The sequence below is a fragment of the Ptychodera flava genome, chromosome 4 (genome assembly GCF_041260155.1).
Source record: "Ptychodera flava strain L36383 chromosome 4, AS_Pfla_20210202, whole genome shotgun sequence".
Taxonomy (NCBI): Eukaryota; Metazoa; Hemichordata; class Enteropneusta; family Ptychoderidae; genus Ptychodera; species Ptychodera flava.
Genome location: NC_091931.1, coordinates 31,033,190 through 31,052,308, shown reverse-complemented (window position 1 = coordinate 31,052,308; position 19,119 = coordinate 31,033,190). Strand labels below are relative to the sequence as shown.

General features: G+C 39.9%; 1 protein-coding gene across 2 annotated transcripts; it reads left to right on the top strand.

Annotated features, from left to right (window-relative positions):
* Positions 1 to 925: 925 nt before the first annotated feature.
* On the top strand, positions 926 to 18,264 carry LOC139131473 (sucrase-isomaltase, intestinal-like). 2 transcript variants are annotated; one of them, XM_070697527.1, is made up of 27 exons: positions 926 to 1,016; positions 2,004 to 2,136; positions 2,731 to 2,950; positions 3,496 to 3,792; positions 4,284 to 4,553; positions 4,793 to 4,926; positions 5,162 to 5,310; positions 5,585 to 5,753; positions 7,641 to 7,737; positions 8,016 to 8,128; positions 9,225 to 9,350; positions 9,663 to 9,794; positions 10,194 to 10,307; positions 10,765 to 10,881; positions 11,184 to 11,268; positions 11,838 to 11,955; positions 12,397 to 12,530; positions 12,872 to 12,906; positions 13,175 to 13,291; positions 14,090 to 14,238; positions 14,920 to 15,004; positions 15,256 to 15,312; positions 15,507 to 15,637; positions 15,816 to 15,904; positions 16,461 to 16,510; positions 17,097 to 17,252; positions 18,108 to 18,264. In XM_070697527.1, the coding sequence occupies exons 4-27, from the start codon at positions 3,645 to 3,647 to the stop codon at positions 18,168 to 18,170; spliced, it is 2,838 nt and encodes a 945-aa protein (XP_070553628.1). In that variant the 5' UTR covers positions 926 to 1,016; positions 2,004 to 2,136; positions 2,731 to 2,950; positions 3,496 to 3,644; the 3' UTR covers positions 18,171 to 18,264. The 2 variants fall into 2 exon arrangements, with proteins under 2 accessions (XP_070553628.1, XP_070553627.1); XM_070697526.1 differs by lacking the exon at positions 926 to 1,016 and having other exon boundaries at positions 1,950 to 2,136; positions 18,108 to 18,263.
* The last annotated feature ends 855 nt before the right edge of the window (positions 18,265 to 19,119 follow it).

The window sequence follows — 19,119 nt, the reverse complement described above, 5'->3', positions numbered from 1 at the left end:
GGACGTTCTACATTTAAATGTGAATATAGGACAAGGAGAGTACTAGTCATGTGCAGAGGACATTGAAGGAACAGGACTCGTAAATCTTAAGAACTAAAAAGGCTGGTTTATATTACAGACGCAGGTGGTGACCGACCGCATATGGCAAGGACTTATAATAGTACCATACACATGGCATATGGAAATAAAACGAACGAATTATTTACACACTGAATATGCTCACTGGGCACGGTTTCTTCATTTCCCATCGTGCTTCAGTTCAACTTTGCTGAGGTTGGCGAAATTAAAATGTACTAATCTTTTTTTTTTCCGAACGCCCTTTGCTTTTTTCCAAACGTTGATTGAGGGAGTCTTCATTTGTTACGGGATGGGTCTGTGGCAATCAGGGAGGTTCGAGTTTTACAAAACTGTTTGGGGGGGGGGGGGAGAGGTCAAATTTACATGAGAGTTTTTACCAAGTCATATTTTACAAAAGATGTGTAAGCTTATGGATATATGGCAATAATAGCAGAAGTGAACGAAGGGGTTACACATAGGACATGATTTCACTCTGTGTAAATATTCGTAAACAATATAAACATGATGATAACAGGTCTAGTTTTAATTGTAAACAAACAACAAAATGCCAGTTTACAGCATCACTAATATGATACCGATAGTTTGATATGGGTTTATGACAGTGTTGGTCTGAAAAGAAATTGTGAATATAGGATGCAGTCTATACATAAATCCGTGTAGGTATAAACGGAAAAATAATGGGTATAACCCTAGCAGTTCACAATGTTTGCATCGATTCACCTGCCATTTGTTAAATTTAAATGTGGAAGTAGTCTCAGCGGTTTAGGCAATCTATACAGCTGTAACAGTTTACGAGCTCTCTATGAATAGAATTATATCAGTTTCAAATCGGAGAAGAAAAGTCCACTGGTGATGACACTTGATCGAAGCAGTCGATTTTGACAAGTTGCTCCGAGCATCAAATTCAACGATGTCAGCTGCGTTTTTTATACGGATCGGTAAGCTGTCAAATTTAATTTCAACGCCACACTGGTCTGTATACTTTAATTAATACATTAATATGAGTAATTTAGCCTCAAATTTCAGATACTGATAAATAGCATTTGCCTTTTTTTATTGACCATAACCGAAACGTGGTCTCTTCACCAGTCACTTGATTAATTTTGCATTCCCATGACTTCATCTGGTGTTCGTCATTGTTCCTTGAAGTGAAGGCTAGAGATTAGTTCAGTTGTAGTTCGACTGTTGTGCGTTACAGTATATGTTATAGCTTTATCAATACCACTGAATTTTGTAACGTCATTCCGCCAAATATCTCGATCATCCAACATTGTGGTCCAAGATGTTTTGTACATTTATAAAATAAAATGAATTCTTGAGTATAGCATCCAGATTTTTCCCGTTTAACAATATGATTAAAATGACCACCAACGTATTGACTGGGCGAGTCCATCGCAACGACGACGCGAAAGTAAGTAAAATAATGGATATTGTAATCACAGAACAATAACGAAAGGTCAAAATAACAAACAAAGTATATAAATAAGACAGATACACAATAATCATGACATAATTTTGTCTTGGTGTTTGTACACCGCACGCTTTGTGGCAATACTTGCTTATTAACACCCCTGGTTATAACAAATTCAGAAGTTAACCCAGTTCTCCAAGAGTACCTCCCCAGCACAGCTCAGACGTTGCCTCGATTCTAGGCCAATGACAGTGTGCCCCGACAAGTAAAACACTGAATTTCTGGTTTCCACAAGTGATTTTCTGATAAAACGTCATTAAAATGACATGCTACATATGCAGGGACGATACTGATATGTTGTTATCTTCAGTGAATCAGGGATTAAGAGTCGACCAGCCGTTTTCAGTCAGGACGTTCCCATGTTGCTCACGCAATATATTCGGCTAATTTTCTTGCCTTGGTTAGACCAACCGCAGTCCTTCAACCATGTCGTATGGTCGTTTTCTCTCGATAGGAGCACTTCTGCTGGCCAGCACGCTGCAGGCCCTTGCGGTTGCTCCAAACGAGTGTCCGACTAACGTACCAGAAAACGACAGACAAGATTGTCACCAAGAGTCAAACGCCAGCGAGGAAAGGTGTCTGTCGAAGTAAGTATTTTACATATAATCCCGGCTGTGATGATCGAATCAGCACCATGAAGTCTATTTTGAAGGGCGGTACGATGTAACATTTTATATAACATTTCAATTGTATTTTTGTCGTAAATTTGACTTGTTTAATAATGTTTTATTGCATTTACAGTCAGAATGCAACCGATTGCCTTTTTGTCGTTTAGTCCCGATATCAGAATAATAATGTGAGTCGTTCACTGATAGGATGGCAGACAGTAGATCCGATCAAGATTTTGGAACGACGCGAGTGGAAACTGTCCTTTTCGGTCACGAGAGCACATTTTCACTGCTGCAGTTTCCTCTGAAACTTACTCCAGGAGTATAATCCAAGTTTTCTTGTTTTGGTGTCAATATCAACATCATTCGTTTATTTTATACGCAGGTATTTGCGCCTTACGCTATGGAAGTCTCTTGCATGTAGCTGGTAGAGCTTTGTTTCAACATATGTATTTGTTCGCCATAGAAAAATATTCATGTCATTGGCATACGATTTGATTTACTGCCACAGGAACAAGTTCGTCGAGTTTCTGTACATGCAGGTCTTTTTTTATATATTCACTCACCATACAGAGGGTGCACCTGGTGTGAAACTTACCAACAAGGTCCGCCATGGTGTTTCCACAACACGGACCCTGCTCAGTACGGCGACTGTCCCACCTACCAACATCCTAGGACCGAGTTGACTGTCACGCTGATTGCTGCTCGACAAAATCATCATGTGAAGCCAGGGGATGCCTGTGGTGCGAAACTTCCTACAACGGTGCTCCCTGGTGCTTCTACCCCGACACTGGTAGGTTGTACGTAGGTCTTTCTGCAATATTTGAAGTGCTTATCCACAGTTATTTGACTATTTCAGCCAGAAACTTAGGTGCAATTCCTATTTCATATGCGGAAATTTGTTACTTCTGTTGAGCAAAGTGGGGACTTGGGATTGAGCGGTCCAATATGATATTGGACAATACTTCTGCAGGGGGGGGGGGGACTGAAACGTCGTTTGTCGTTCATAAACACTCGAAAGAACTTTTTTATTTTTCTGTAATATATATTTATGAATTGACTCGGGCCTGTAAACTGGCCATGGCTCATCAAGAAGTGCACGGTTTGAGGAACATGGATATTTTTCAGCGATCACAGATGATCATTTTCGTTGGATTTGCAAATAATCATCCATAGGCTTTCCATAAATTGCCTCTGTTAAGTCGAGCTTCAGGCATTAGACTGATACTCAACCAAAGTTCGTGAATTCAATAAAACATTCGAGTCCAATGGATAAAAAACGGTTCTTGCCAAATACTCAACTTATATTAACCCATTTGTCGTCCAAACTAAACACAGGAACACCGCCTCCCGGACAGACTCAACCACCCGTGCCTTCTGCGGCTCCAACTAGCGACGGTTGTCCCACCAGCATTGCTCCGAAGGACAGGGTTGATTGCCATCCAGAAGCAGGTTCAAACCCAAGCAGTTGTGCAGCCAAAGGTTGCATGTGGTGTGAGGACCACACGCCGGGTCTAAATGTGCCCTGGTGTTTCTATGACGGTCCTGCTCCGACAGATTCTGACCCTGACCCGCCCGTCGATCCAGGTTGCCAGACGACCATTCCCCCCGAACAACGAATTGATTGTTTCTCAGGTATAATAACTGTGTCAATATTTTAGAAACTGCACAATGCTACCAATCAGTATGCCATGTTCAATTTCGTTATTTGTGCAATCATTTCGTTAAACAAATTGTAAAGTAATAGTTGTCATTCTTCTTTATATTACATGCATCACCGTTATAATATGTCTTTCCTTGTCCCTACTGATCTTTGCCTCTATCCGTAAAATGCCTATCAATCTGTATTCGTTCCGAATAATCAATCTATCGATCCGTCTCCGTCCGTCTCTTATTCTGTACTCTTTTCTTGTCTACCTTTGCGCCTTCTATCCCTGCCTCTGTCTGTCTGTCTGTCTGTCTGTCTGTCTTTCTGTCTCTCTTTGTCTCTGTCTCTGTCTGTCTGTCTGTCTGTCTGTCTCTGTCTGTGTGTCTGTCTGTATCTCTGTCTCTGTTGTCTGTCTGTCTGTCTGTCTCTCCTCCTCCTCCTCCTCCTCCTTCTTCTTCTCTTCTTCCTCCTCCTCCAGACGGTGGTGCAAGTGAACCGGCGTGTCTTGCTCGTGGCTGTCTATGGTGTCCTGACAACACTCCAGGACTGAACGCCCCATGGTGTTTCTACAACGAAACCTTTGAAAACCCTTTCCCCGAGTTCGATGCCTATCGCGTGGACTGTTTCCCTGAAGGCGGCGGCGGTAAAGATGACTGCGAAGCCAGGGGATGCTACTTCCATTCCAGCGGGATTTCTGGATCTCCGTGGTGCTATTTCCCACCAGATAATAGAGGCTATACCATTGTTGGTATGTCTGTTAAAATGAATACAAGTGACTTAATTTGCCCTTAGTGCTGATTCTTGGTGACAGTATACTCAATAATAACTTGGAACCAAATATCGACTTACTGTTATGGGCTATTGACCACCTCGGGGTAAATTTATGAACAGCTCAGAACTACAATGTTAGTCTCCTATCACACAAATTTAATACCTATCTCGTTATGTATAAACTAATTAATTCAAATTTCATCACTTCTCTTTCAGGAAACGCTTCTGAAACCAGCTTCGGATATCGCATCGATCTCCGACGTTCCCATACTTACACGCTATTTGGCGGAGACGTCGACGATATTCGCATAGACATCGAATTCCAATCGGATGAGCGGTTGCATATCAAGGTCCAGAATTTTAACTTGTGCCTGCTGTATGTGTGACTGAAACATGTGCCACATGGAATAAAATCATTCTATCTGTTATCCTTACTATCTTTAAATGGCATTAGCAATAATGATAGTATGATAAAGAATTGCAGCGTAGACTGAAGAATGAGAAATGGTCAAAACTTACGTACTGGTCAGAGCTTTAATTAACGTTAGTTATAAAAGCCTCGTATCTCGTATTATTGTTTTACAGATATACGATCCAAATTCACAACGGTTTGAGGTGCCCCTTGACATGCCCCAAGCTGGACCAAAAGCAACCAATCCACTGTATAAAGTTGCGTTCAGTGATGACCCTATCTTCACCTTAAATGTCACCAGAACGGACACTGGTACAGTCATGTGAGTTTACCTTTTTAAAGTTCATGCACGTAGTTCAAACGTGTTGTCGGGTTTTCACACATCATTGGTGTTCCGTTCTGACCGAGCTCATCAGCTGTGGGTGCCCGGGTGACCGAGATTGCCCCTTTCTTATACCTCAGGGTACTTTCCCATGGTGGCAGGGAAAAACATGTGTTACAGTATTTTATCAATGTAAGAACTGTGAATTTAATGGAATTTCGAAAGTCTGATTAAGTCTAGACAATCAACTAATTTAGCTTCATTGATGTTACAGCTGGGACACATCTATCGGTGGATTGGTGTTTGAAGACCAGTACTTGCAGCTGGCCACGAAGCTGGGTTCGTCGAGCATCTACGGCTTCGGTGAACATGAACATCACAGTTTCAAGCATGATCTCAATTTCATATCCCACGGGATGTACTCCAGGGATCAGCCTCCCACGGTAAGGTTATCCCTTACACATGTAGGTAGAACGAGCCCAGAGAGGTATTCTGAGTCTTAAATCTTTACAATATTTCTTTCGTCTACTGCGGCTTGCGTGGGTTGATTTTGAGGTTCGTAGAGTAAATGAAATTTTTACTGTCATTTTCTCGTAAAAATGGAATATTTGTATTCTCCCAACCTCTGTGGGGCCATTCTAAAGAGCGTGGTTAGGTTTGTTACTAAATATAGGAAGACGCGTGTGACATTTTGCTGCTGCCGCCAGAAATTCTGACACATATTTTGTCTTTACACACCATGTCCTTACATGTATTGCCTCTATACACTTGTATTCGTACCCTTAAGCACATACTTTATATTGTTTCATTCAGAACACCAGTAGCATCAATGTTTTCAAAATTGGCAAATAAGTTGTATATGACTGAGCCCCAGTGATAGAACCCTGACGTCATGAGCCACGATTCCATGTGTCGGCAAATCCTATGCAGTGTGTTTGACACCGGCACCGCACGAACGTTTGCACGGTGGCCCATGATTAAAAATCTTGATCTCAATAAAGAATGGATCAAAATTTCATGGAGGAAAGGTATAAGCGCAAAAAGTTTAAATCCTTTACTTTTGAGGCGCTTTCTATACTACATCAAGCCAATTACTTAGGGTGGTATCACATGAGTAGACAAGCTGCGAGTCGGCGCATGTACCCCCGCACGTTATACAGTGCCTCCAAACGGTCGATTTCTCGGCGTAATCGAAAAGTTTCCGGCGGCAGGTGACCATATCCCAAACCGGACAATTCACCTCCCTCTTATAGATGCACAATTCAACAACTTTGCAGGCGATAACTTGAGAAAAGCCTGGGCTGCACTTATTTTTGCTTGCCTCCGGAAAAATAAGTCAAAATAAATTAATATCACTTTAAATTGGAGATATTGCTCCCACGTTCGCGGTGGTCGACAATTGAAAAATGTTTTACCGAAAAATTGAAAAAACTTGTCATCTGTGATGGGGAATTCTGTACGTGTCCGTCAACTTGATCAAAGTCATGACGTACATTCAGAACATTGAGGGCGCTTTCACTATCCTGCTCAACAAGTAAACAGAGTTGCTCTGATCGTGTTCTGTGTTAATTCCGTGAGACTGTGAAAGGACAAACAGCTGTTCATACGCCATTTACTTAATTAGTATTTCACAACAACGATCTGATTAGATAGTGCAATCTTTCCTTGATAAGTAATAATTTCATCAGCAATTCATGCTATAAATGAAATACATGTATTATGATAATTTCCAATCGGCAGGTATTAATTTCAAGACTGGGAGCTTGGTCTAAGTTCCGACCACAATAATAATTATTCAAATATGTAGAACCAGCGGAGATATTGATGTATCTGAAAATAAGATTATTCGTACCTTATAAGCATGCACGCCAAGAGTTATGTAGCAGTTACTTTTAATTAAAAATATTAGAAAATACCGAAGACTTTATTTCTGACTGCCATGCGACCTCAAACACTATTAATTATGACGTCTGAAAATAAATGCGTTGCAGTGTTTACAATTTAAGAGTGTTATTTCATTCAATTGCCAAAATGAATCATGTGTATACAACATGCTGATGTTGATTAACATGTCATGTTGATACAGATCTAATTTATGAGTTGATGTGCTTCTGTGTGCCGAGTAGCTGACAAATCACCATACGGAATATGAGCCCGCGCTATCAATACCAGAGAAGTCCGATGGTTGTACTCACAGGGGTCACTGCCCTTTCTATATTCATCGTCTATTTCCATCGACATAGAACATATATTTCTTCCGAAAGGCTACAGAATCTATACAGTTAGCAAACGCGAATGATATCCGGTGCATTTGTTTCTTCTAAATACAGCACACAGGCAACCTGTATGGTGTATATCCGTTCTATATGAGCGTGGAGGAAGACTTCAATACCCACGGGGTGCTACTGTTGAACAGCAACGCTCAGGGTAGGTTACGCTATTCGTTGGTGCCTGTGTAAAACTATTATTTTGGCCCGTTTCAGCGTTTTTTCTTTGTATATGCATGATATGCGTTATGAAGTTCTCCACACAATAAATCACTGCTGCATCTATAAATCACCTCATGTCGTAAAGTTTCAAGGGTGAATAAGATAAAACATGGCACAATCTGTATAGTTTTAACTTTTCCGATATTTACTACGCACATCGCCGAAATTTCGCGCTTTTATACTAATTAAATAATCTCATGTTATCTCAATTTTCAGATGTCACATTGCAGCCTGGACCGGCCATCACCTACCGAACAATTGGGGGCGTCCTAGATTATTGGTTGTTTCTGGGGCCGTCCCCTGAAAACGTGGTGCAGCAAATGACAGGGGTAATGGAGTCGAGTATAGATATTTATAGGTTTGATGTCGGAGTGTGTATATTGGTTGTAATAACAATTTCATACCGAGCTCTCTGGTATATCTATCTGTCTGATACTAAATGTCTTGGTAGCAGCGTATATTTCTGTGAGCAAAATGGCTTTGATACGTGTAGCTTTTGTCCTGAAAACAGAAAATATGATTGACCATGTCATGGTTCCTTGGGGACATTCGTGAGCGAATGTTGGTAGATTTATGGCCATATTTGACAGGAAAAGTGACAAAACAACACATCACAGTCCCTTGGTGGGCTATTCAGCTCTGGGACTATTCGCCCCATAGACGAGTGTACAGAAGCAAGAAACACTCGTCTATGGGGCGAATAGTCCCAAAGCTGAACAGCCCACCAAACGACTGTGACCACATCAACGAAATAATGCACGTATGGCAATAATGCATTCATAGTCCAATCGCTCCTACGCTCAACGGCCAAGGGATTCAGTCGAATTGTTGACGTGAAACACTCACAGAATATATAGTAATAATTTTAAGATGACAGGGTATTGATACTTCCATGAGCGTATACATGATTACACAAATATCTACATACATGTACGCAAACATAGACGATCGATGGATTCATATAAGATAGATAGCTAGACGGGTAGGCAGGCAGACAGATTTATATAGATGAAAAGACAGATTGAAAAATAGACGATGACATAGACAGACAGACAGATAGACAGATAGATAGATAGATAGAGATGTAGATAGGAAGATATATGATTTAGTAGCTATACCGACACACATACATAATACATACATATATAATACATACATACATACATACCTAATACATACATACATACATACATACATACATACATACACACATACATACATACATACATACATACATACATACATACATACATACATACATACATACATACATACATACATAGAGACAGACAGACAGACTGACTGACAAACAAACAGACAGACAGATAAACAGATACCCCATAGTTACCGTTATAGTATAGCTCTCATTTTGTGAGGATACAACAAACAAAAGATGAAACTTTGTTCACTTTTCTGCTCATCAAGGCTGTCGGGCGCACCTTCATGCCACCGTACTGGGCTATGGGATTCCAGTTATCGCGCTACGGCTATGATCACATCGACGTTGTCAGAACTACCGTTAGCCGTGTTCAGGCTTACGACATACCACTGGTAAGTGTCTCACTGATCTGAATATCACTTCAGACGATTCCTTTGGAATTTCGCAAATTTTGAATATTAGGAAAGCAGAGATTCAAGCGAGGAAGGTCGCATGATGTTTAATGCCCTTTTAAGCATAGATGTGAGACGTGAGGTTTTACTGGCGACATTGTTTGCAACATTGTGTGTGTGTATATCCATATATGGGAAAGGTTATCAAATTATGAACAAGCAAGCCACCGTCAATGTGCTCTGGATGCCTTTAGGGTTAAATACTTGTGAACTCTGAAAAAAAAGCACATATGATTACAATCTCTCACTTAGGACGTACAATATGGAGATATCGATTACATGGACCGTTTCATGGATTTCACGTACGACACGGTGAACTACGCCGGACTACCAGAATACGTCAACCAACTGAAATCAGAAGGAATCTATTACGTCATCATCTTGGTAAAGTATTGTGTACTTTTCATTCCCGCGTTTACAGAAATGAAGTTTTAAAAATTGCGAGAAATCTCGGTCTTCATTTGGCATGGGCTGTTTTAGACTCATGTAAGTCTGGGTTTTAGACTATTGCAGACATAAAAAAGTATAGGACACTGCAAAAAGAGACCGAGAGGAGGCGCACTTCAAAGGATGAGCGGGGACGATTGGACAATAAAACTGAGACACACCGAAGAAACGAGCCTTCAGAAAAATTGTCCTCTTTAGGGAGAATTGTCAAATGATGTCACATTTTGACAAGTGGTCATCAACACCTCTAAATAAGATATACAGAAATAACTGAAATTGATTCGGTTCCTTTCATGGAAAGTGATTGGCCATATTTGTTGTCGTTGAATTACGCAGGATCCCTGCATTGCCAATTCTGAACCCCCAGGCACCTATCCACCGTACGACGAAGGCACAGCCATGGGAGTGTGGGTTAACGGTACCGACGGGGTCACGCCCATCGTCGGTAAGGTAAGTGCGTGAAGCCACAGTTCGGAGAGATTGGATGAAGTTCATGGTCGAAAGCGCCGGTAACATCCATTTTTCAATGATGAAAGATCACAAGAGAGTGCAGTAAATATGCTCTTGGGCGATTTTCGTCATCGCATCGATATCTGATCACTAGGCTGTAAGTGTCCGGGCACGGTTACTCTGGGGTAGAGTAACCGTGGTCAGGGCGACCTGAATCATGGACCTAAAAAAGAGGGCCATGCTCGTTTTTAATTTTGAGAGACCACAAATGGCTCGTTTTTACATCCGCCACACCCACACCAACGAAGCTTCAATTTACTTGAGGATAAGTTGAAAATACACGACGCAATGATTATATTTAATCCCAAACGTACTCCGGAGTTATTAAGATTACAGTAGTTTGTTCTCAGGAAAAGTTATACCATGCTCAGTTGGCAAACTATTTTTTTACGTGCAGGTGTGGCCACCGGAGGGCGCTGTCTTCCCTGACTACACCAATCCTGTTTGTCACGAGTGGTGGATCAAACAATGCCTCGACTTCAAACAAGTTATCAGTTACGATGGACTGTGGATTGTGAGTAGAATTACATTTACGTCATAGGTAGCGTCAAATACTTCCAGAACGTTTTCCAAGAAATTTCAATCATGGATCTCAAGAAGGCGCATTTTAATTTTGTTTTCTGATTAATACAAATTTGGACAGAATTGACCATTGCAGCGTTATCAGTCCTTGATATTATTATTTGGCGTTGTAGTCTTGTGGTCTCTCAAATTTAAGAAAGTTGTGCAAGTGTTGACTGACATAATGCCAAGGTAATTTTTGATTTACATATTAATTACCATTTCTAACAATGTCGAGTTTTTACATTGTCCAAGGATATGAACGAACCGGCTAATTTCCTAACAGGCTCGACAGAAGGATGTGAGTTCAACACACTCAACAACCCACCGTACAAACCAAGTGAGTCTTCGTATAGTAATTCTTTGTACTTTAATTTATGAGCTTGATTGCAAGAATCAACTCCCTCGAAAAGCATCATTCTGTTTTCTCAGAGTTTCAAGCTGTGTCAACTTTTAAACACCTGACGTCATTTCCTGTTGTTTTTTTTTTTTTACAACTTAAATCCACGTACCTTTCTTTCCTCGGTTTGCATCTATTGTCTCATGTCAATCCATTTTCTCTGTGAATTTTCGAATGTGTAAATAAGTGGCTGCGGCAAAGATTTTCGAACTTGTCATATGGGTGAGTTAACTTCTTTTTCGTTCACCCTGCGTCTACATCAATTGTATATTGTACAGTGTACAGTGCTGTAGTGTTTTTGCATTTTCCACCGCTGTGGTGTTTGGACCCTTTATGAAATGACTGGAATTGCTGATCGTTGTTCGACTGACTCAAATATCGGGCGGATAATGTTTTCCATTGCACATTAAGATGCGACGTCGCATTTCTAATCACGCCATTTAACACTGATTTTAGGAAGGTAGAGTGATGAATACCAATTATTTACTTTCCTTTTTCTGCTCGCTAAGAAATCTTTGGCGATGTACTGGCTGACAAATCGCTTTGTCCGGACTTCGTGCATTATGCTGGCAAACACTACGACGTACACAGCTTATATGGCTGGGCTGAGGGATTCCCTTCTCTCGAGTAAGCTGAATGCTTATAATACTATTTTCTATCGGGTTTGCATTTCCCGTAAAGCAAATGCTGGTATTAAAGTCTAGAGGGAAAAATTGAAAAAACAAGAAATAAAATTATGTAGAGTTTTACATAATTTGAATGATTTTCAAGTCAGTCCTTCCTTCCGACGTATTTGATGTGAATATTTGTGTTTGGAAAAAAAATATTGCACAACTTGACAGTAGAGAGAGTTTGTTTATATAATTTGCATAAGCGCAAATATTTCAGCTCTGGTTGTGATGTCAACTCTCTCTTCCGTTTGATGACCATTGCCGCCAACAGATGGCATCAAGTTTGCGTCCGGCGGACAATTTGGTGTCCTTCTGAAATTGCATGTTTGCAGCATATTCAAGATTAATGTTTAGAAATCGCCCATGAGAAGTAAAGCTATGTCTTAATTTGTTACAGGGCAACTCGTCAAGCCACCGGTAAAAGAAGTATTGTTATATCTCGGTCCACGTTCCCTGGGGCTAGCAAGACTGTTGGGCATTGGTTGGGCGACAACTACAGCCAGTGGACGAACCTACATTATTCAATCATCGGTCAGTGTTGAACTGTCCCATCCCACCATTTTTCAACTCTTAATCTGTACAAACGTGTAAAGGGGTCACCCTTTTAAAATTTTAATGCACTGCCACATGGACATATTGCGACGTATTATAGAATCGTAAAACGACCCAGCGACATGTGCTCACTGTTGCCAAATTTCAACTACATGTATCCGCACAACTATGATACAATCTCGAGATCACGTCGAGAATCGAAAACTCAGTTCAAAGTCTACTAAAACAAGGCTGAGAATAATTTGCAATTATACATGCATCTCATAAACACAAACATTCCATTATTTTTGACAAACTATACCATGCAATTCCCTCTACAGGTATGCTTGAAATGAGTCTCTTCGGGATGCCTTATGTGAGTACCGATCTTTGCATTGGAATCATTCATTCATGTTGTTCAGTTTCGAGTTTGAAATAGTTGACACTATCCTATTATCGTTGTGCTAATTACATAGCAGTGGAACTACTCGGAAATTCAGGATTCAACACGAGTTGTTACGCTCATTTTTCAGCCCGAGAGAAGTATTTTCAGTTTTGAAATTCGTCAGGGCGTCCTCAAAAGAGAAACTGAAAATGATATCAATTTTTTAAACCCGAACTTTTCGATCCCCCCCCCTCAATAGATTGGAGCTGATATCTGTGGGTTCAACGGCGATGCCCAGTATGATATGTGTCTTCGTTGGCACCAACTGGGGGCGTTCTACCCGTTTGCCAGAAACCACAACGGGTACGGATACCGGGTAAGCATTCCACGTGTCATTTATCGGTTACCCTCCTCTGGTGGACAAAAAATTATAGCTGTGTGTTTACAGACAGTAAATGCGGTATCTGGTAGTCAAAATTTCAAATTCAAAACGATCACAAAAATGAGATACAAACCGATGTCTTTTGCCGGCATGTCACATCGTATGTGACCTCCTTGTACAGTTTTGTGGACAGCTGTTTTGAGAGAAAAAGGTCATCTGGAAGATCTCTGAAGAAATTGCCTATATTGCAGTATCTTCGAATGAAGTATACAGAGAATCAGAGAAATACAAAAGACTATATAATCTTTGTGTCTAGTGGGTAGCTACGGCATGGCAGGGGTCAGCATTTGTTTTACCAATACCATACCATACCGTACCATACCATACCATACCATACCATACCACACCATACCATACCATACCATACCATACCATACCATACCATACCATACAACACCATACAACACCATGCCACACCTTACCATACCATACCACACCATACCATACCATACCATACCACACCACACCATACCACACCATACCACACCACACCACACCACACCATACCATACCATACCACACCATACCATACCATACCATACCACACCATACCACACCATACCACACCATACCACACCACACCATACCATACCAGACCATACCATGTCACACAACACCACACCATACCATACCATACCATACCATACCATACCATACCATACCATACCATACCATACCATACCATAGCATCTATGTATGTTTGTTGATGTATTTTTATCGTTTGATGTCAAGGAACAAGATCCAGCGGCTTGGGATTCCAACTTTGCTAACAACGTTCGTGACATCCTTCATGTCCGCTACACGTTGTTACCGTATGTGTACACCCTGTTCCATCAGAGCCACGTCAACGGATCTACCGTTGTCAGACCCGTCATGCACGAGTGAGTATTACAGCGGAGACCGACGCAGGTGTCGTTGAAAGACGCAGAAGTAGAAGATGTCAGTCTTGAGAATGGATGTGTTGGTCAATGTATGTGTCGCTAGATCGGTACAAGGTTGGATGGATGCATGGACGGACGGACGGATCGCATGCTGTAGGTTGACGATATAAAGATATGTCAACTTGAATGGATGGGCGTTGTAGTGCAATATCATCACTTTCGTTATACAGATAGATAGATGGAGTCAGACGACAATTGAGAAGACAGATCGACGAAAAATTGAATCTTAAATAATTATGACTACATTGTGTTATGTACTAAATAGTCACAAAGATTACTGCATATCAAAGGTCATAGTTCAGCTTTTAACCTACAATTACAAAGTTGACAGTATTAGTATATTACAAGTATAGCTTTTTCACCTAAAATGTTTGAGTTGCAGTCTCCAAAATCTTTTTGTTTTTTTTTCGCGTATTACTTGTCTGATTCTTTAAGTTTGGAGAAAATCAAACATCACAATGTTTAACTTAATAAGATTTTTCATCAGATATGTATGACTCAGCGCATAGTTTATAGATTTATGAATCCCAGCGAGAGAGTTGACAATTGTGTTATGATAATATACCTTGATACCTTATCCTTCCATGAACTAATCAATATATTAATGCAACATTCCTTCAGGTTTATCACTGACGTCAATACCCATGAGATCGATAGACAATTTCTATGGGGACCAGGTCTGCTGATATCACCCGTGCTGGAACAGGTATGCGTCAAAGCAGTTGTCGTTGTTATTGAAAACGGGCACTTTTATAAGTTTGGGTGTTTACCTTGTCGATATAGAGATATGTGAACGAAAGTTGTGCCTCCGATCGAATACCGACTTCGCAGAAGCCGTGAATGTTACAACATATTAGAAATCAAAGAAATCTTATCTCAGAGATGTTCACATTACCTTGTCAGGTATTAGCTACTTTGCTGTTCCTTTAATCGTTTTCTTTTAACACACTTTTGCAGGATGCAACATCTGTCGATGCATACTTCCCAGATGCCAGGTGGTACGATTATTACACGGTAAGAACATATACTTCGGTCGTAACGCCGAGAAGGCTGTGTAACTGGCATAGAACATCTGTATTCAACTTTTTGGTGAAATTCCGAATCAAAATTACGACCCGGACGAGACTTTTTGTAATATCATTGTGTGTTAAAAAGAAATTCCGAATGCCCATTACCCTTTTCGTTTGATTCCTCCCTTCTTTCCGCAGGGCTTAGAGCTGTCAGCATCAAACCGCGGTACAACGACCACAGTCAATGCACCAATGGAATATTTGCCACTGCACGTACGTGGTGGCTGCATGCTCCCAACACAACAGCCTGGCAGAAACACCATATACACGTAAGTGATGCGAGGTGTTTTAATATTCATTTATGCAAACTATATTACTATACATTGTTTCCGTATTAAAATGTTATGCTGACGATTCCTTATCGCTGTGGAATATCAATCTTGCATAGTGTATCTTTTTTGAGATCATAGCTGTATGAAATGTATTTCTTTATTTTTTACGTCACAGTCGATCTCTCCCGCTCGGTATTATAGCCGCCCTTGACGATACCGATTACGCCGAAGGAGAGATATTTTGGGATGATGGAGAATCAATAGGTAAATACCGATATCATTGACATTTGCGTTCATGAACCCTGGATTGACCTTAGATGCTAGTAGTACTTTTGTTTTCATATACGTTGTTTTGTTTTTTGTCGTCCTGGTATTCATGTTTAAAAAATGCAGTTTTATCATTTCGAGATAATAGAGTTTGAAGTTTAAACCGCAATACGAATACTATAAATGATTATTCTTGGATTTGATATCAAATCAATTAACTTGTACCAAAGAAAAACGACAGGTCGTATAGGGTCGAGCGGGGGGGGGGGGGGGGGGGCATTCACGGACTAGTTCATCGTCTCCGTTACAACAGCGCATGTTGCTTTGGTCGTATAAAAATCGATCATCCATTTTTTTTTATGTTTGAGAGTTTCGTTGCAGAATGAAAATTGATGCTGACATTTTGTATTTATCACAATATCTGTCGAGTGCACCCAAGTACATTTACATTAAACTCCATGCAATTTAAACACCGAATGTGATCTTTTAAGTTGAAAATTCAATCGTAGAAGTTCTGAAATCTTTATCGATTGCTTCTGCTTTTTCTCTTCAGATACATATGAGAATGGCCAATACTACCATGCTGAGTTGCATGCTAGCAAGGTACACAAGTTTGATATAAGTTATGTCCTTTCGAAAGCCTTATACCGATCTTTACAAAGTCACTTTTCATGATTACGTTTCTTCGAACAAATGAACAGTCGATCGATTCAAACATGCAGGCCTGACTACCATCCAGGAATTCAAACTCTACCAGTGTATAAGGGTACTCAGAGGTGGTTTGAAACATACTTGTACATAGTTCACGTCAGGAGGGAGGTGCTATCATTCGTTACGCTGTCTGGTCAGCTTACAGACTTTAAAATCTTATGAGTTCCAGAAAAGAATGGTTTGCACCTTTGCATCTATACATGTAATAATGTCAGTATGAAAGAATTCATTTACCAATAAGTAAATATATCACAGATTTCACAGAATTGTTAGTGGTATTGTTTGCAAATTCGATTCGGGTCGGGCATACGGCACAGAAACAGGTTTCTCTTTTCACTAAACACGGAGAAAACTCTTGCTATCCTCTTCCCGCCCCTTGCACTTGCATTTCACGGCAAGATTCTGTCAACCAACAAAGGTAGTGGCCGAAAACGGTAGAAAACTGAGCACTGAAACGCTCCGCTTTCTTATTTTCCAGGGATTTGTCGACGCCATCATCACACATGATGGCTATAGAGGTGTGGACTCCCTAGTTTGGGGTACCATACGCGTGTTTGGAGTAGGGGCCTCGGTATCATCGGTGACGGTCAACAGCGCATCCCACGGAGACTTCTCCTGGAACAGCGGGACTGGGGTGGGTATCAAACTGACGATCACTTTGTTGAATCAACGAGTTAATTATGAGAGCCACCGTTATCGTTTTCAAGCACACCGCGGTATAGTATTGTAGTCTCTCGCCGTTCTGGCAATGCCACTCAAAATCTGAATATTAATTTCAGGCACATAATTTACATTATTAAAATTTCTACCGATCAGATTTGATGCGTGATCTACGACATTATAGAACTAAGTACCCTCTCTGCAGAGGGTATTATTAATGTTGTTTATATCTGCACAGTAAACGATAAATACTCTCCAAGGATAACGAATATGGATAATCCGTGCATTCTGTCAGGGCTTACAATAATATATATATATATATATATATATATATATATATATATATATATATATATATATATATATATATATATATATATATATATATATTGTAAGCCCTGACAGAATATATATATATATATATATATATATATATACTATATATATCTTAGTGATGTAAGACGATTCACATTCTTCGAAGTCGAAGAATATAATGTATGAGAGATATGTTGTTAGTATAATTGATCTAGCCCTGTCAGTATTTTTGAAATATTTTTAAATTTGAAAATTATATTTCGTATTTAAAACAAAATGAAATAACTGAGTGATGGTAATTTCACTTACCGATGGTATTAACAAGCTAAACTAAGCCTGAATCCTCTAGAGGACGCCATCGATTATGCAAAACGTCAACATATTAAAGTTTACTCGTTAAAATGACATTGTAGACAAAATACTGAAGTAACATTCCCTACAAGCCTCCGCGAAAAAGGAACAACGATCAATCTACGACGTACGTGACATGTTTCCATTTTCTTTCGTTTTGCAGGAGTTGACCATCAACAACATGAACGCTCCAATGAATAACGATTTAAAAGTCGGATGGGTTTAGTGTGTCCCGGGATTCCTGCGTCAAGTGCACTGGAAAATATTTGCAATTGTAATTTACCGTGTTTGAAGTGAAGAAATACAATTTCATGCAACCTATTTGCTCCTTAGTGTATTGCGGGTGATTTTTTGTCGAGTCAATGTCGTGTGTGAATGCAATGCCTGCTATCTGTGTGTACCTTGAATGATTATCTAACTAGTCTACATACTCTTAAAGGGACAAAGTCGGCCATTTTTCATGAATTTTGTTTGATACGAGATTATATTCTTTGACATGTTGAAAAATAGTGAATGAATGGGTGACCATACATATATTCGACCCCGGTTTTAGACAAATTAAATGAAACCATCACGAAAATGAATTAATGGTCGAATATATGCATGGTCACCCATTCATTCAGTATTTTTTAACATGTCAAAAAATATAAGTAGTATCTCGTATCAAACAAAATTCATGGAAAGTGGCCGACTTTGTCCCTTTAACGTACAAACGGCTTAGTTCAAATATCCATATTCTCGAAAACATGAATGGGCATACCATCCGAATATTTGCTGCTGTTTCAGATTTTCGAGTAAACAAACAACGCCCTAAAAACAAAAGGAACAAAAAGGAACAAAAAACAAGTACAACAAAACAGTACTTTACTATTTACATAGAGAACTTGAGTCAGAATTGACAGCAGGCATGTGAATCTCTGTCTTCACTTTCAATTTGTGTCAAAGGAAAAATGCGAGCTGCCCTACATGAACTTGATGATGTATAGTCGGAACTTTAAGAATGGTACAGGTTTCCAAATTTTTAAATCATGAAGATCTTGTTCTATTTCGGACAGGAGAATAATGACTATTCTTTTCCTTGGGTAATTGAAATTTTTACAAAGGTGTATGCATAATTAATAATGGTCCAAAAGTTGAATTCCAATACTGGCCAATTTTTGATGAACGAAATGGGG

Excerpts from the sequence above, each read along its gene's own strand:
- LOC139131473 (XM_070697527.1), top strand. The coding sequence starts at position 3,645 with ATGTGGTGTGAGGACCACACGCCGGGTCTAAATGTGCCCTGGTGTTTC. Across the intron at positions 5,754-7,640 it reads CCAGGGATCAGCCTCCCACG|CACACAGGCAACCTGTATGG; the intron begins GTAAGGTTATCC and ends TTCTAAATACAG. Across the intron at positions 15,905-16,460 it reads GGATGATGGAGAATCAATAG|ATACATATGAGAATGGCCAA; the intron begins GTAAATACCGAT and ends TTTTCTCTTCAG.